The sequence below is a fragment of the Blennius ocellaris genome, assembly GCF_963422515.1.
Source record: "Blennius ocellaris genome assembly, chromosome: 20".
Taxonomy (NCBI): domain Eukaryota; kingdom Metazoa; phylum Chordata; class Actinopteri; order Blenniiformes; family Blenniidae; genus Blennius; species Blennius ocellaris.
In genome coordinates, this window is record NC_137669.1 from 15,668,972 (window position 1) to 15,687,019 (window position 18,048).

Here is an 18,048-nt window from a genome sequence, read left to right on the forward strand (position 1 = left end):
CACAATATGGCCTAGAAATATCATAATCTAAATGACAAGGCAAGCCTGATTTACAGGCGCCATGACATTTCAAAGGCTTTCAGCTGATTGGTTTTCTTGACTGTACTTAGAGGCTGAATCAAATGTTTAGATTCATGCTGTACAGTCATGCGAATGGCCTTGAGGTAAACCTTACAGAAATAGCTAATTAAATTGGGCCATGTGCTGAAAAACGGAAATGGGGTGTCTATATGTAGCGTCTATATCACTCAGGGCAAATTTGTCATGTAAAAAATAAAGTTAAATATGTAATTTGAGGGTCACATTAGGATCAGTGAGGACAGGAGTAAATTAGATTTTACGCTTCAGATCCGACAAATTTTGTTCAATGGCTTCACTGTTTTCAGGGAGGAAATACAATTTGCAAAGCAGCGTAGAGGAGATAAACAAAACATCCATCAATAATCAATTTTACATTCTTCCAGAACATCCACCAATGCAAATTAAAAACTTTTCAGATTATCCAAAGTTCACAAAGCTGAATTAAAACATATTATGGGAGAGTGGTGTTGGCGTAAAAACTAATAGTGTGTGTTTGAAGATTAATTAGGTTAACTGATACAGCAACTCTATTCTTGGTTAAGGAGTGATTTTTGAAACTTGTCAGCTGGTTTTCGCTTTTGTTTATTACATGTCGGATTCAGGAGATATTTGTTGTCAAAGAACAGGTACTTCTAATTAATCCTAAAACATTAAAACATTTATTTGGCTTTTTTTTTTTTTATTGCACAACTGTAAATTGCCCATAGATGTGAATGAGTTATTGTCTGCTCTTTGTGATTACACTATATGTATGTGAGTTTATAATGTATGTATACTAATATATATTCTATATTAGATGATCTCACTCTATACAATTATGTATATAACAATATATAATCAATTCAGAAAGATATGTTTTTAATATTGAATATGATAAGTTAATAGTAGGAGGATTGTTATTTCTAAGACGTATATTTTTCTTAGCTCAGCACCAGTGTACACAATGTGCTTGGAAACACGGACATAATCCCTGGCAGGAAACAAATTGACTCTGATATTACAGTTAAATATGAAGGTGAAACAAAGTTTATCGTTATTTTATTACATTTTATAAAACAGACATGCCGTGTAGATATAAATATGAGGTGTGTGGATTTGTCAGGGTGTAAAAACAGCTGAATGATCTGAAACTCTTAGCAAGTTTCTAGACTTTCACTGCCATCTAAAGGCGGTAGGAGTAACACACGCAGTGACGCATTACCATGTTGAATCTCATGCTTGTATGCCTAACTAACTCACTCAACGAATGAAAGAATGAATCAATGAATCAATAAATAAATAATTTAAATAACACATGTCAACATTAGTGTAACTAACTATATATAATGAAAGTATCTCAACTCCTCCTCTAAAGATGACCTAATGTGAAAAATATTAGCAATAATATAATACTCTTGCAAACAATTCTTCTTCTTCTTCTTCTTCTTCTTCGTTGTGGTAGCATTCTCAAACACGTTATTTACAGAGATAACTTGCTACATTCACATAACATATTTTTGGTGAACACCAGAGTTCACCAGGGCCATCGGATGAATTGGATCAGCAAAGCTTGTGCTGGATCGTCAATATTGGGTTAAGCTATAATAGTTCACTGCAAAATATGAAGTAATCCTTGAACTACAATCAAAGCTAACAAAAAATCAGACAAAATTAATATTTGAAATATCATGAACATAAAAAAGGGAATCCAAAACGGCCTCATGTTTACTTTGTTAGATATAAAACATGCGTAAAACATGATCAGATTTCAGTATAGTTTGTACATGTTTTATACACACTGTTTACTTCCCAGCTTTTGGATCACGTGACGTCGGCAGTGCGCAGCAGCCTGCGCGCATGCGCACACGTCCCCTCCTGATCAGCTGACTGTGAGTGAGATGCTCTGCTGAAGGTCCTCTTGAGCCCCAAACCCGCCGTTATCCGCGCTATGTGCGAGGAGCTCCGACCACTCCACTGAACCACGCCGTGCTGAACGAACACCGAAGCCCTCGAACTCGTCGGTGAGTAAGGAAACGCTTCGAGGGTCGGGAGTCGTGACGGCGTTGTGAAGCCGCCGCAACCGTAAACAAGCTCGTGCCAGCTGCAAGCTAGCTGCGACTCTTAATCACACACCGTGCGCGTTTTCCTTCTCTGTCACTCACTGTCCTCACCCCGAGAGCGATCTACAGGTGAAAGATCAACGCTCCTGTAGTCACGTGACGTTTATAGTGTTTAATGAAAGGGGGGGGGGGGCATCAAGCAGCCTCCTCCTGATCGATCATGTGACCGTCAATCAGCAGACATGGAGGCTGTCTGCAGTGACTGCTGCTCTCGGTCCTCTGACCGGGTTGTACCAGGGAGGAAGTGGAGTGTGTCAGAGGGAAAACAGAAGTCAAATAGGGAACAAAGCGATCCGCAGTGTGACTCTCATTCATGTAGGGACAATGACATTGGAGCGCCTGTCTTTCATAAAGTTGTTTTCATTAATCAAAATCACGCTTACTTGTAAAAAGTCACGTCATCAACAATTTGATTAAGTCCGTTTGTGGAAAAGACCTAAAACATACAAGTCCTGTGTTTGCAGGCATCTATTTGCACAACCAGAGATTAAATGCACTACTCACACAAAAAAAAGTTAGGATGAACCTAAAATGCACTATAACTTTTACAGGTGAACTTAATGTGACCTTCTCTAAACTTCACATGTCCACCTGTTCAATGTTTCAGTATTTCTAGCACAACTTGCTATTCACTAACAAGGAGCTTAACTGCAAAAGTCACAACAGGTGTTTGATCCTTGAATGGACCAATAGAGTCCCTGGTTCAATTGGAATTGGTTTTCAAACAGTCCACATCATCATGCTGTTAACATGCTGACATCATGAGACTATGGCAACATTGTCATCTTACTCTCATGATATAATATCACTGCAGCGTCAACGTTTTATGTTTTCCATACATTTCATCTAAAAGCTAACTATCTCTAACTTTTTGAACTGAGTCGTGTCTATTAAAACATGTTTGTCATTATAATTTGGCAAAAAAAAGAAAATAAATTCACTAACAATCTTCATTTTTACCCTCAGTTAATTTTCTACATCACCGACCAAGTTCGCAACCATGCAGGCAGCAGCGATGACAGAATTCTGGTTGATCTCGGCGCCGGGGGAGAAAACATGCCAGCAGACGTGGGACAAGCTGATGGTGGCGACCACGCGCACCAACAACCTCTCCGCTAACAACAAGTTCAGCATCCCCGACCTCAAGGTGAGCAAATCCAATGGCGATCTGGCTTCTATCCACAACTCGTGGCTGGAAAAAAAAAAAGGGCCGTTGTCGACTGTCTCGCTGATCGTTTTTTATGCCTGGAACAGGTCGGTACACTCGACGTTTTGGTGGGTTTGTCGGACGAGCTGGCCAAACTGGACACGTTTGTGGAAGGGTAAATAATCCCGACGTTTCTCGATTGAGACTCGTTAAGTTATTTGTCTAATGTCATATTCGAAGAAAACCACACTGACTGGTTTTGTATTGTGTGTTTTATTGACTTCCTTTGCTCTGGCTTGTTTGTTTGTTTTTGTTTTTTTTAATATCGTTGGGCTTCAGTGTGGTGAAGAAGGTCGCTCAGTACATGGCCGATGTTCTGGAGGACAGCCGAGACAAAGTACAGGAGAATCTGCTGGCTAATGGAGGTAAAATCACTATAAAGCTGTGAAGAAAAGCGAAAGCCTTGGCGATGGAGAGGCTTGATCACTGTTCTCCCGTGTGTATTCGTTACAGTTGACCTGGTCACGTATATCACCAGATTTCAGTGGGATATGGCGAAATATCCAATCAAACAGTCGCTGAAAAACATCTCAGAAATCATCTCCAAGGTAACTTTGTAAAGCAGATTCAGTCAAAACATTTGCAGATGTATAAGATTTTTATAAAAAAAAATGTAATAGCTTTTTTTAATGGTTTTCCTATTTTTTCACAATAAAATGCAATTTGTCCGTCTTGTCTTCTAGCAAGCAACTCAGATAGACAACGACCTGAAGGCCAGAGCTTCAGCCTACAACAATCTGAAGGGAAACCTGCAGAATCTGGAGAGGAAGAACGCGTGAGTAATTGTTGCACGCAAGATTAAAGAAAAGCAAAAGTCCAAAATGTTGCCTTAATTTGAACACAGACGCCTTGTTTATCCCGGCTGTTGATACTATTCCATCTGTGTTGTTGAATTGTTCAAACAAAATATTATACACAATATAGATTGGATGTAAAAACAACCCTTTAGTTTTTGTTTTTTTTTGCTAACTAAAACATCTAACAGTTCTTTTTTGTGAGTAATTCGTTTAATGTAAATATATTCTTGGAGCATTATTCCTTGTCTTTTCGCCTCCATTCAGAGGAAGCTTGCTGACCAGAAGTCTGGCTGACATTGTGAAGAAGGAGGACTTCATTCTGGACTCGGAGTACCTGATCACCATGCTGGTGGTCGTCCCAAAGTACGTAGAGCAGCATCATCATTTACATGTGGTCGGCTCTCTAGGATATAGATGTTTGGTCTTTATAAGTACTTCTTTCTGTTCTTTGGTTTTGAATTTGCAGAATATTGAGATCTTGTGTCGTTATTTTGGTATCGGTCTAAATTTTCTTGACACTCCCACATCTGATGAGCTGAAAGTCTTTTCCTTCCACTCTCTCCAGGACAGGCTACACTGACTGGCAGAAGACGTATGAAACACTGGCGGAGATGGTTGTGCCGCGCTCCACCAAGTAAGACCCTGCCAGGAAACAGTGGACAGAATCAGCTGGAGGAAGAATTTGCTTCCATGACTCGTAACACATATATAGGATGTATTTATGTATCTAATATAACAAAAACAAAAAAAGTCACTAAGCTATATACCTCAGAGTAAAACCGCATTACATATCCGTGTTGGTACTCTTGATCACATATTCTGTCTTCTGTTAGTCGACTTTCAAAATGTAAAATGTTCCTGATTGATCTCTCGAAGGCAATCGACTCTTATAAGAAAGCGTCCTTTGACCCAAAAAGCGTCCACGAGCCTCCGCCCCCTATCCGCTCTGAATGGGATATTGAGTCACTTTTAAACTAAATACTACATTTGCAGGAAAGTGCATTTTAAACTGCAGTTAAATGGGAAATGTGAGTCTATGTAAACTTCAATATTGCACGAAACTCTGAATCTCTGAATGGTCTCGCCCTGCTCGAAAAAAAACCTTAAAATTCTTGTATCTGGCTGTTCTTTGGGTCATGACATGTTGAGATTTACGACTTACGACCGCGTTACTGCATCTGCATGTCCGACTCAAAGACTGATCTCGCTCTCTTTCCTCCCATCATTTAAGAATAACGCCTAAGAAACACGTTGTCCTCCTCCTGTGTGAAGTAAAAGACGTTGAGTTTCATTCAAGGCCTCTGCTGCCGTGTGTGTTTTCACAAAGCACATGTGAATGGATTCCGCTGTGCCACATTGTTACGTGACCGGCTCCTCGCGGTTAACGATGTGGACGAGGACCACGGTGCAGTAGAAAATAGACAAGGATCACACAAAGCACAACAGCTGCTGCGGATTTAATTATCTTTTGAGTCGTGTTGACACTTCCTGGTGCGACTGATCAAACCAGTATGGCAATTTTTACGCGTCAACCACAAAGGCTTGAACAACAATATCTCCTGTTTGTTTGTGTGATCGTGAACGAAGGATCGTGCCGTGTGACTTTGTCAATTGCTTTGCATGAACACACACACACACACACACACACACACACACACACACACACACACACACACACACACACACACACACACACACACACACACACACACACACACACACACACACACACACACACACACACACACACACACACACACACACACACGCGGCGAACGTGCTTCAGGCCCGCTCAGTCCTCTTGCCTCTGCCTCTTCTTCAGGTTGCTGTTTGAGGACCACGACAGCGGCCTGTTCAGTGTCACGCTCTTCAGGAAGGCCGTCGACGACTTCAAGCACAAGGCCAGAGAAAACAAGTAAAACTCCCTCCCGTTTCGCTTTTTACCCAAACACGTTTTCGGCTACGGCCGGATATTTCTGTTCCATTTTCAGGCATTAATGGTTCCCTCTGCAGCCTCTTGATATATTTGTCCCTTTTTTTTTTTTTTTTTTCCACTGAGTGATATTTATGTGTAATTTGGGAAACGGATGAATGAATAGAAGTTATAATATCCCATCATCCAAAGAGGCTGCTGTTCTATAATAAAGAGCTGTTTTGTGGGCTCTTGATAGCCCCTCCAATTAGCACAACAGAGGGATGTCCGTGTGTATGTTGTAATTACTACACTTTCAGGAAGTGTGTGTGTGTGTGTGTGTGTAGTAGGTGCTTCAGGACGCCCACGCACATCTGCATGTTTGCTAAAAGCTAATTGCCCGCTCGCCGCTGTGCATCCCGCCTCAGGTTCACGGTGCGTGATTTCCAGTACAACGAGGAGGAGATGAAGGCAGACAAAGAGGAGATGACGCGCTTATCCACCGACAAGAAGAAACAGTTTGTGAGGCGACGCTAACAATAACACCAGAGGACATTTTATGTGTCGACTGCGATGAGAGCTGGATTAAAAAAAACCTCCGTGTTGTCCATGTAGGGCCCGCTGGTGCGGTGGCTGAAGGTGAACTTCAGCGAGGCCTTTATTGCTTGGATCCACATAAAAGCCCTGCGTGTGTTTGTGGAGTCGGTGTTGAGGTGAGACCTGCCAGCCGCCAGTAAAGCACCTTTCTCACTGGACTGGGACTGTTTTGTGACGAATTGAAGAGGCAAAGAAATACAATGGTGTCTCGAATGTTGAGCTCTGTTCATGTTCCTCTCTCGTTTTGCAGATACGGGCTGCCGGTCAACTTCCAGGCCATGCTGCTCCAGCCGAACAAGAAGAACATGAAGAAGCTGCGGGAGGTGCTGTACGACCTGTACAAACACCTGGACAGCAGTGCTGCCATCATTGACGTGAGTCTCAACTCTGGATGTCTTTTCTATCTATCTTAATGGGCAAAACATTGATTTGGAATCATTAATAGAAGTGGGGGTTATTTTGCACTTAATGTCTGGATTGTTCCTGATGTGTTCAGTAAAGTGGATACTAAACGCACACTCAGTTCTACAGATCTTATCAACCAGTTGCTGCTTTAACTGTAGTGCAACTCTTATTATCTGTCCTCAGGCCTCTATGGACATCCCAGGATTGAACCTGAGCCAACAGGAGTACTACCCCTACGTTTACTACAAGATCGATTGCAACCTGCTGGACTTCAAAGTCTAAAACCATCGCCCTTATCATCACGTTTGTGTTATCTTGCGACGTTTTCACATCCTTGAGCTTTAATTTATTTCCACCCTCGACCTGTTCTCTCCTTGTTTTTACTTGTTGTGTTTTCATCTTCTTCTCTTTTTTTTTCTTCTTTTTTTTTTGTCTCACTCTTCCTGACACATTCCTGGATCTTCACTGTAAAGTTGTTAAAGGTTGGAGTGCTGATTCGCGATTCGGTGCAAGATTAGAAAGATTCTAGTGGTCGGATGGTTTCCAACCATCTCTCTTGTTCTAAAATACTTGAACATGGACTTTTTTTTTTTACATTTTTGGTCATTCCCTGTTTGTACCACACTGAAAGTGAACGGCTTTCCAGGTTCCACACATCAGACTGGTCGACTCATGGCATCAAACAACATGTAAAGTACTTTGTTTTTATTGTCAATTTCCTCCTCTTCCTACTTTATATAAAGTAACACGGCAGAGACATATGTGAGGAGAAAATGAGATAAAGTGTATGTTAAATATATATTTATTTTACGCCTCTGAAACCAGTGAATTTGTTCTTTGTTGAGTTTTTGAAGGTGATGTGTTTTTAGCTCCATGTAAGGAATGCCTGTTTACAAGTAGATGTTGACCATTGTTTCCCTTTCTCCAGCTATAACCCTGTGAAAATCCTGAGACTGGTCATTTTACGGTACAAAGAAGCAACATGTTTGCTGATTGTATGCGCCTGTGATTTCTGTATATTATGCGGTTTAAGAAAAATGAATTAAGTATTTGTGCAAATACTGTATTGTCAGTAAAACTGGAAATTGAACTACATATTTAACATAAATGTCAAAATAAATACTCTATGTGAAATATACTTGGGTTTTGTGTGTACATATTACATTTGAGCCTGTTCAAACAAATAAATGCAGAAATGGGCATAAAAGCTGGTGAAAAAGGCACATTTCTCATGATTTTCTCAAGATTTTTTAGAAGGTTTGTAAATGTACAAATTTGGCTTATGCAATAACTTTACAAGATAGTACTACAAGTTTTCAATTAAAATGCCTCTTACATTTGTTCTCTGGGGCTGGTAAACACACAACATGAAGAACCAGAACTGAACGCCAGACGGCAGCAATGTTAATAAGAAAGTCAGTTACCTTTCTGGTGGAGCACTAATATTTGAAGTGAAGGTATAGAGTGAGTTTGTGAAATGATGCACACTCAAGGCTGTTGCTTTAGAGACGAGCTGGGGGATGGAGGATTTAAGATTTTAGACGTTTCAGATTTGGAATTGCACTTTATAAGGATAGAGTTTATGCAATATGAACAGTTGTTGATTGCACTTATACTTCACACATTTGAATTGGTCATTAATTGCAGGTCTATATGTTAAGTTTTGAGTTTACTCATCCAGTTTGAACCAAACTTAGCTGTATGCGACTGCTGAACTAAAATGATTTGGGCACCACTGTTTTGAATCCTGAGCAAGTAAGAGAAAAACCCTGAGGAAATAAAATGTGCCTTTGTTGTCGGAACGCGTGTGCGCAATGAACCTCATACTGTTGGAAAGCCTTCTTCCTTTTCATTAGGGCTACATTTGCAAAGAGCATGCATTTGTGCGGTAAATAGCTGAGTAACGTCAGTTCAAAAATGTTTGCAAATCCCTGATGTGCAGATGTGGCTGATTTGAACCTTTCTTCACCTGAACTTTCTCTCTGTTTCATCATGTCATTTCTGACTTTGTACTCCATATAAATTGCAAGGAATGCCTATTGGTTCTTCACAAATTAAATATTGTCTTCGTTTGAGAAATACAGATCCTACAAAGGGACCTTGAAAGACGCATGAATCAACATTTCTGGCGCTTTTGTCAAGGCACACCTTAAACAAAGACATGACATGGCCTGGCAACCTAATTATACCTTTTCATATTGATCAATAAAGTATTTAGAAACCATTCATCAAAGAGTCCCTCTTTTTTTTTTATTTTTAGATCCTCATATAACATAAGAATTTAATTATAGAATTATTTTGTTGACAGTACAAGTGATTAGAGGTCGAGTTTTAAACTATTTAATGAATTGTCTTATTTTCTTTAACAACCACCACCAAATGCATAATAAACAACACCAACAAATAGCCAGCTCAGATAAACAATAATAAAAATAAATATGCATATGTATACACACATTAATAGGAGGTTTCAGGGAACAAATTAAGTTTATATTTTATATTCAGGGGATTTCTTGTACTGCAACTGAAGAAAGCTCAGGTCCAAGACAGTCCAGGAAAGACTGACAAACTTGGCAGGAATGGTCTGCTCTGCTGTGAGAATATTTCTAAGACTGTCCAGAGGAAGTAAGTCATATATGACCTTACACCAACAAGTTGTTTTCCCCCGTAACAATATATCTTTCCTTGCCAGCAAAAGTAATAGTGTTTCAGTCTTTTGCCGGCCACAGTCGTTCTATTCCTATTTGGGAGTCCCAGAATTTTAGGATCCATGTCAGCCTCCAGTTTTGATGTGGTTTTGGACCTTGCAGTGTCTGGGTGTTGCATGTTCTCCCTGTGTGTGCACGTGTTTTCTCCTGGTTCCTCCCACTGGAGGTACAGATGGTTGAGCTTAACTGGAGGCTCTTGGACTGCTGTGGACGTGAGTGTGTGTGAGAGATGGATAGATGAGATGAGATGATGATGATGATGATGATGATGATGATGATGATGATGATGATGATGATGATGATGAGAGCTGGAGTTGATGATCCTCACAGCCAATCAGGTCCCAGGCTGCGTGCGGCTCCAGCTCCCTCCTCCTCCTCCTCCTCCCCGGGATGACGCAGGTCTCTCCGGCGCGCTGCTGCCGCTGCTGCCGCTGCCGCCGCCGCTCCGCCGCTTGTCTGGCTGTGGAGAGCAGCGTCCACCACCAACCAGCAGCAGCTCCCTCTCGACCGACGAGGGCGGGAGAGGGGGGGTGGGTTGCTTTGGAAAGGCGGATGGAGCCGCAGTAGAGATCCGGGTGGAAGGATGGCGCTGCGCGCTTCGTGCGTCAAACCGAGCCGCGTCTAGCCCGGCGACAGCTCCAGACGCAGCTTCCGTGGATGCGCTTCTCGATGGGTTGTGGAGGGAGTCGGGCGGACGCGATCATCGAGCCCAGGTACCATGAGAGCTGGACCAGAGAAACAGAATCGACGTGGCTCACCAACACGGACGTAGAGACTCCTCTGCCGGTGGCAAACAGTAAGAATCATCCGTCATCTTCTTTTGTCTCCAAATGAAAAAAAACCAAACAAAAAACCAAACAACAAAACACCATCAACCATCTCCCACACTGCAATCCTGCAGCAGCTCCATGATCTGACAGTATCTGCAGTGTTTCTTGTAATCGTGAACTGTTGCCCCCAGACAAAGCTCTGGAGGCCAGTCTGAGGGAGAAGAGGATGGTGAACACAGGCACCCAGTGTGGCAAGCAGGCCCTCAGCACCTCGGGCTCCAACCACCAGAGGAGAGCCAGACGCTCCTTGAGTGATGTAGGTGTCCCTGGTAGCAGGTACTGACCAGTCCGGCTCCTCCACATGCACCATCACCAGCCTCCATCTGTGCACACCATGTCCAGCTGCATGACACACTGCCTGCTGTCCACTCGGAGAGAATCCACAGGTGGAAGTAACACAGTATAAATACTCTGTTACTGGGGAAATGTATACTTTAAGAACACCCCCCCCCCCCCTCAAATATGTAATTTTACTCATACTCACACACAATTTACTCAATGTAATATAGAGTCCTACTTTTGGATTTAGATTAGAATCTTTTTTTTTTTTAATTTCCAACTTCCAATCTACAGAAAATAAACTCAAATCAAAAACACATTTTAAAGGAATGTACAACAATCTCATTATTGACAACTTACCTCTAAAAGGGAGTCGAAAGAGGAAGAACTACCATGTCTAAGCCATTTCTGCTATGTTTAAGTGACTCAATCAAGATGGAAAACATTATACCACAACACGCATCAACTATTACACATACGATCACCAATACATATAAAGGTTTTAAAGTGCTTTAATGTTTTGTTTTATCTTGTTTGTCAAAGACACCCAAAAATGTGAAATGCATAAACTTTTAAGATGACATCAATCAAAATGTTGTTTTAAATTAAATCAGACTTCTGATCTAACTTCAAAGTAAAATCGAAAGCTTGTTTTTGATAATGCAGATACGTTGTGCTGTTACTGGTAATTGATTACAATTGAGAACAAGTATTTCTAGCTATATGACAGTGTTAGAGCTTTCTGCCTCAATGTTCTGCAGACTGAATTCACAGCCGTCAGTCAATCTAAAGAACGATTAATATAAAGAGCAGCAAATGGTTGAATTGTATTCATCACATAATCTCCATGTTGTTGCAAACCTTAACAAGAAAGGAGCATGGCCAACCCAGGAGCCTGAAGAGTTCAGGTGTAATGTGTAAATGAAATCAGGGAGCAGATACAGCCACTATTCTGAAATGTTGGTTAAAAAAAACAAAAAAAACAGTATATAAAAACCGGATGCAACAGCACACCATATGACACCATTAAGACATTTACTTTTTAACCAGATGAGGCAAAATCACATCAAATGTTTTAAAGTGAATTTCTTGGGAAAATATGATTCTTTTCAACATGTTATGGAAAAAAAATGACCATTTAAAATTTTGGACCTTTTTCAGAACAATACCTACTATATGTAGTATTTTAGGATCAGGACTAAAGGCTTTGTGAAAACAATACTACCGTAATAGAAATATTTAATATCTAACATCTTGCCAATCAAAGACAGATTTTGTTCTGGAGCAGTAAGCTTTATAAATACGTTTCACATGATCTAGGATCAGATGCAGCACCTATTTTAATGGGATAAAAAAAATACTGCAAAGACTATTGTCTTCTCCAAGGTACAATGTTTACCTGTAAGAATAGAATGAAAATAGAAGAAAGAAAAAAGGACACTTGGACTGCTTGTTTTAGATTTTTTTGTGCATTTTTTTTTTCATCATGAGCTGCATGTATTTGTGTAATTAAAAAAAAAAACTATGAAAATGAGTCTAACTGATCTTACACATTCTCAGAAACTTTGGCTGTTGTTCAGTGTTGTTCATGCATCACTCCCCATCCAGCAGGGCTTCAGTGACTCAGGTCTCTATTGGCTGTCTTTGCCCACTCGCTTTCTGTCTGGTGTGTCGACTCTTCCAAATAACATGACATTCAAAATCCCAATTGTTTGTTTTTTTTCTGGGGGGGGTTTATGTCCCCACAGCAAACCACTCGCGACTCCAAGAGGAGGGCATCAAAGGAGGCCAGTGCTCTGTCTAAGGATGGGCAGCCCGTCAATATCAACAGTGATGGAGATCCTGAACCTGGAAACGTGTGTGACGAAAGATGAGAAAAAAGCCGGGACTCTGTGAAGGCTGAGGTCACTCCCAGTCCACCCCCCCACCACCACCACCAAAAAAAAAAAAAGATGGGACGGTGATTTTTGAGAGCGCGGAAGATTACTGCGAGTGACTGAGCACGAGCCTGGCTTCCAACATGAGCACCCGCATACGTCTACATCCAAAGATTTCTGGATGCTGCATCTTTGTTGTGCCATTGCATGTGTGAAGAAGAGAGGGAGTGGGGGTGGGGAATGGTGGGGTGGGGTGGGGGGGTTACAAACATTGTCCACACTCTCCTCTGTGCTTTTCTCCCATGCTTATGGTGCCAGTCAGGGAATGTGCCACTGTGTTAAGCTGATTTTTAAAAGAAAAGAGGGTAAAAAAAAAAAAAAAAGAAGAAGAAGAAGAAGAAGAAATTGTCCCATATGCACATGATAATCACGATCTGCACATTCAGCGTTTTCTGTGTGGGGCCTTCCTAAATGATTTGCTTCAGTTCTTTGTGCAAAGTATACTCCTTCTTTTTGTGAATGAAACATAATAGTATGGGACCCAGTTATGATGCTGTATAATCTCAGTAAATGCTGTAAGTTATTTTCATTTAAAAGAACCTGAAGTGCTGTTTCAGAGCTGAGATGTGGAGGTTTGAAGCTTAAAGGCAACGACTGACTTTTCCAGCCTTTGCAAGATAAAGAAACAAACACACCCGCATGTGCCTACAATTCATCTGGATTTGAACTGCTGTTGTGTTGACGTTGAGATTCCGTTCGATGACTTTGTCGTTACTGTGCCGTCTTTTCTGCAGTTCCCTTTTTATATGTTCAGTTATGTTGAGTAGTGGATACACTTCATTACATGACCGACATGTCATATTCTGGCTTACACTGATCTCCATGTGTGAATCAATGTCATATTGATTTGGCGTTGGTGGGAGGAGCTTCTGCTCAAACGGAAAAAAGAAAAAAAAAGGGTCAAAACTAAGCCATTAGATATGAAATATTTTGCCTACCGAGCACACGTAAAAGTAGAAATACACTCAGGAGGTACAGTAATTCAGGATGTGGCATTATGGAGATCTGATCCACGACCAGCAGATGGTGTTGTTAACCAGCTGAGGGTTTGTGGACTGGAAGCCAAGAGGACTATTATTATAATAGAGCTAATAAGGGCTGTTCACGTCAGCTCTGCGCGAGAGTAAATGAAGGACAATCTATGGGTCTTTTCTCACCAGTAAATTCAGAGTCTGACTTGAAGTTTGTATCTTTGTGATAATAACTGTTGCTTGTGAAGAGTTTTTACTGATGCTCCCGGATGATAATGTGTGAACTGTCAACAAGGCCAATCTTATTTGTGATGGCAAAAAACAAACAAACAAACAAAAAAAAAACAACCCAAAAAACTTCACATATTTACAAACAACCAGGATTTATCACATTTTTTGCTTCTTTACATTAAAATTTGTTGGCTTCTTAAGTTGTAAAATTAAAAAATGCTGAGTTGTGCAGTCATTTCTCATCAGGTAACAGGACATATCAACCGATTGATGCCTCGTATCATTTTACCAACCCGTTGATGCATTTAAGTATTTCTAGATGGATGGATCCCTGTTTACTGGCTAAAAGGCCATTTATTTTAACATTAAGTATTTATATATTAGAGGTATAATAGAACTGTATTTTAATTCCTCTCACTGTAAGACTCATCTGTCAGTAGCCTGTGCATGACAGGGATATATCTAAATATTCTGGTTGTTTCTCACAATCCTATTGATTGTTCAATTAGTTCAATTATCGTTCAAAATTGTCCCAAGGGGTGAATGTGTGGGTGATTATGACGTACCATTCCTTTATGGGACCTCTCAGAAGTTGATCATATTCTCAAGGGGAAGTTCCCAGTTCAATTACTTCCATGCGTATTTTTCCTCACAGGAAAGTGAGTCCGTCAACACTTATTCATGAGCACACCACAACCGCCATTGTCTTAATTGTGACAATAATTGATTAACAAATATGATTTCTTATAGACGCACAGATGCAGCGTTGCTGAGTGAAGCCATATTAACTTCTGTGCGTTTTTAGGAAGTCCCCACTTTCTTAATGGGAGGCTTCCATTTGGACAACCTTCAGACTTATTTTTGCACAAAGATGAATTGGTGTCAAGCCAGCCCTCACTTCTGAAAACGACGTCAAGCCAGCCCCCACTCAATTTAGCGGTGCGCGTATACGCCATGCATTACTGTAAGAGCAAACTCGGACCTATTTCAAAATAAAAGTGACGTTTCAATGAACGAAATATCGCCTTCATTCAGATAGTTAATGAAACACAAATTAATACTCTAACTAATAACAACAAAGAAAATAAATTACTTTATCATTGATACAAACTAATAAAATGAAATTATAAAACTATTGCCCACAGAAGCCAAAAAAAAAATATTTTTTATTAGTATTACTGTTATTATAATACTATAGATAAGGATCAGCCAGATCTGATTAGAAATTTCAAAATAAGAGCCATTTGAAATACCATAACTGAGTAACATTCATGCCAACTTTGAAGTGATATAAAATGGAATTTCCACGTTATCATTTCACCATTCCAATTCAGACTGATAGTAGGACACCCCAAGATGCCACACACCAAGTATCAGACCAATCTGATGTGGAATTTCAAAATAAGAGCCACTTGAAATTGCTCATCAGAGCACCTATCACACCAACTTTGAATTGATATTAAATGGAATTTCCACGTTATCATTTCACCATTCCAATTCAGACTGATAGTAGGACACCCCAGGATGCCTCTCACCAAGTATCAGCCAGATCTGATGTGGAATTCCAAAACAAGAGTGTACTGAAATAGCACATCTGAGCACCAATCACTATCTTAGTCTGATATCCATCCATCCATCCATCCATTTTCTGCCGCTTATCCAGGGCCGGGTCGTGGAGGCAGCAGTCCAAGCAGAGTTGCCCAGACTTCCCTCACCCCAGACACTTCCTCCAGCTCTTCCCATGGCATCCCAAGGCGTTCCCAGGCCAGCCGAGAGACATAGTCCCTCCAGCGTGTCCTAGGTCTGCCACAAGGCCTCCTACCGGAGGGACATGCCCGGAGCACCTCCCTCGGGATAGGGAGGCGTCCGGGGGGCAACCGAAACAGGTGCCCGAGCCACCTCAACTGGCTCCACTCGATGTGGAGGAGCAGTGGCTCTACTCCAAGCTCCTCCCTGGTGACTGAGCTCCTCACCCTATCTCTAAAGGTGACTGAGCTCCTCTCCCTATCTCTAAGGGTGACTGAGCTCCTCTCCCTATCTCTAAGGGTGACTGAGCTCCTCACCCTATCTCTAAGGGTGACTGAGCTCCTCACCCTATCTCTGAGGGTGACTGAGCTCCTCACCCTATATCTAAAGGTGCGCCCAGCCACCCTATGGAGATCTCGAGGGAGGCTGGAGACATTGAGTCCGAGTGGACCATGTTCTCCACTTCCATTGTCGAAGCTGCTGCTCAGAGCTGTGGCCGTAGGGTCTCCGGCGCCTGTGGCGGCAATCCCCGAACCCGGTGGTGCAGCAACACTGTTTACAGTCGATGTGGGGAGCTGTTGACCTCAACTGGGGATGTCGTCGGGCGGTGGAAGGAATACTTCGAGGACCTCCTCAATCGCACCACCACGTCTTCCGTTGAGGAAGCAGAGGCTGGGTTCTCAGAGGTGGACTCGTCCATTTCCCAAGCTGAAGTCACCGAGGTTGTTGCAAAGCTCCTCGGTGGTAAGGCACCGGGAGTGGATGAGATTCGCCCAGAGTCTCTGGATGTGCAGGGACTGTCGTGGCTGACTAATCTCTGCAACATCGCGTGGCGGGTGGGGACGGTACCTCTGGACTGGCAGACTGGGGTGGTGGTCCTTCTCTTCAAGGAAGGGGTTCGGCATCCTGGGGTGTCCTACTATCAGTCTGAATTGGAATGGTGAAATGATAACGTGGAAATTCCATTTAATATCACTTCAAAGTTGGCATGATAGGTGCTCAGGTATGGTATTTCAGAAGGCTCTTATTTTGAAATTCCACATCAGATCTGGCTGATACTTGGTGTGTGGCATCTCGGGGTGTCCTACTATCAGTCTGAATTGGAATTGTGAAATGATAACGTGGAAATTCCATTTTATATCAATTCAAAGTTGGCATGAATGCTGCTCTGATATGGTATTTCAAATGGCTCTTATTTTGGAATTCCACATCAGATCTGGCTGATGCTTGGTGAGTGGCATCCTGGGGTGTCCTACTATCAGTTTGATGTGGATTGGTTTGATGACAACAGGGAACTTCCATTTAAAATTAGTCTGAAATCAGAGTCATTCAAGCCCAGATAAGCTGTCAGAGGGCTCTTATTTTATACACCTTATCAGGTCTACTATCAATCTGATGTTAAATGAGTCGGAATTTCTCCAAGACCTACTGTTCTATTGGGCCTTTAATTTTAGTAACGTGATCAGAGTGGGTTTATATCTATAGTATTATAATAACATTAATACTAATAAAAAAAGTTTTTTTTGGCTTCTGTGGGCAATAATTTTATTGATATGTCATTTTTATTAGTTTGTATCAACGATAAATTAATTAATCTTCTTTATTGTTATTAGTTATAGTATTACTTTGTGTTTCATCAACTATCTGAATGAATCTCGTTCATTTAAACGTCACTTTTATTTTGAAATAGGTCTGAGATTGCTCTTACGGTAATGCATAGTGTATACGCGCACCGCTAAATTGAGTGGGGGCTGGCTTGACGTTGTTTTCAGAAGTGAGGGCTGGCTTGACACCAGTAAAGATGACGTGAGGAATTCATTCCTTCCCAGTTATTGAAGAACGCCCATAACTATTTTTACTAAAATTATGAGATCTTTCCAACTTTACTGGGATCACATTTATTACTGACAAAAGAATGATTGATAAATACTATTTCTCCTGGAGATAAGCTGTTGTGAATGAATTCACAATTGCTTCTGGGTGCTTTTAGAAACTCCCCAGTTTCCCAGTGGAAAGCTCCCATTTGGCTAATGGGAAGATTTATTACCACCAATATAAATTTAGTTATTGATCTATTTAGTATTAATTTATTAACTTACTGAAAATTTGAACGACAACCCGGAAGATGCGTGATTTCTACCTGACGTTAGTGGGCGGGGCCAGGCTGAAATGGGGGCGGGCTTTGCGGCAAGGGGCGTGGTCAGGGGGCCGGGCGGAGCTGTCAGTCACTCTTGAGCCGTTGGTGCTC

General features: G+C 41.5%; 2 protein-coding genes across 3 annotated transcripts; both read left to right on the forward strand.

Annotated features, from left to right (window-relative positions):
- Window positions 1-1,943: 1,943 nt before the first annotated feature.
- On the forward strand, window positions 1,944-8,236 carry atp6v1c1b (ATPase H+ transporting V1 subunit C1b). The gene is made up of 13 exons (XM_080515780.1): window positions 1,944-2,081; window positions 3,147-3,327; window positions 3,435-3,502; window positions 3,667-3,752; window positions 3,841-3,935; window positions 4,071-4,162; window positions 4,449-4,547; window positions 4,750-4,818; window positions 6,007-6,099; window positions 6,525-6,618; window positions 6,712-6,809; window positions 6,944-7,067; window positions 7,282-8,236. The coding sequence occupies exons 2-13, from the start codon at window positions 3,181-3,183 to the stop codon at window positions 7,378-7,380; spliced, it is 1,164 nt and encodes a 387-aa protein (XP_080371906.1). The 5' UTR covers window positions 1,944-2,081; window positions 3,147-3,180; the 3' UTR covers window positions 7,381-8,236.
- A 2,124-nt stretch (window positions 8,237-10,360) lies between these two features.
- Window positions 10,361-13,000, forward strand: LOC308144481 (uncharacterized protein). 2 transcript variants are annotated; one of them, XM_080515603.1, is made up of 3 exons: window positions 10,361-10,602; window positions 10,768-10,912; window positions 12,664-13,000. In XM_080515603.1, exons 1-3 carry the CDS (start codon window positions 10,464-10,466, stop codon window positions 12,809-12,811), a joined length of 432 nt encoding a protein of 143 aa, XP_080371729.1. In that variant the 5' UTR covers window positions 10,361-10,463; the 3' UTR covers window positions 12,812-13,000. The 2 variants fall into 2 exon arrangements, with proteins under 2 accessions (XP_080371729.1, XP_080371730.1); XM_080515604.1 differs by having other exon boundaries at window positions 10,768-10,892.
- Window positions 13,001-18,048: the final 5,048 nt, after the last annotated feature.

What these genes read in the sequence shown, in the direction of transcription:
- atp6v1c1b (XM_080515780.1), top strand. Translation starts at nt 3,181, where the DNA reads ATGCAGGCAGCAGCGATGACAGAATTCTGGTTGATCTCGGCGCCGGGG. An exon ending in TCAGCATCCCCGACCTCAAG is followed by an intron (nt 3,328 to 3,434) that starts GTGAGCAAATCC and finishes TGCCTGGAACAG; the next exon opens with GTCGGTACACTCGACGTTTT. An exon ending in TTTGTGGAGTCGGTGTTGAG is followed by an intron (nt 6,810 to 6,943) that starts GTGAGACCTGCC and finishes CTCGTTTTGCAG; the next exon opens with ATACGGGCTGCCGGTCAACT.
- LOC308144481 (XM_080515603.1), top strand. Translation starts at nt 10,464, where the DNA reads ATGCGCTTCTCGATGGGTTGTGGAGGGAGTCGGGCGGACGCGATCATC. An exon ending in TCCTCTGCCGGTGGCAAACA is followed by an intron (nt 10,603 to 10,767) that starts GTAAGAATCATC and finishes TGTTGCCCCCAG; the next exon opens with ACAAAGCTCTGGAGGCCAGT. An exon ending in GTAGGTGTCCCTGGTAGCAG is followed by an intron (nt 10,913 to 12,663) that starts GTACTGACCAGT and finishes ATGTCCCCACAG; the next exon opens with CAAACCACTCGCGACTCCAA.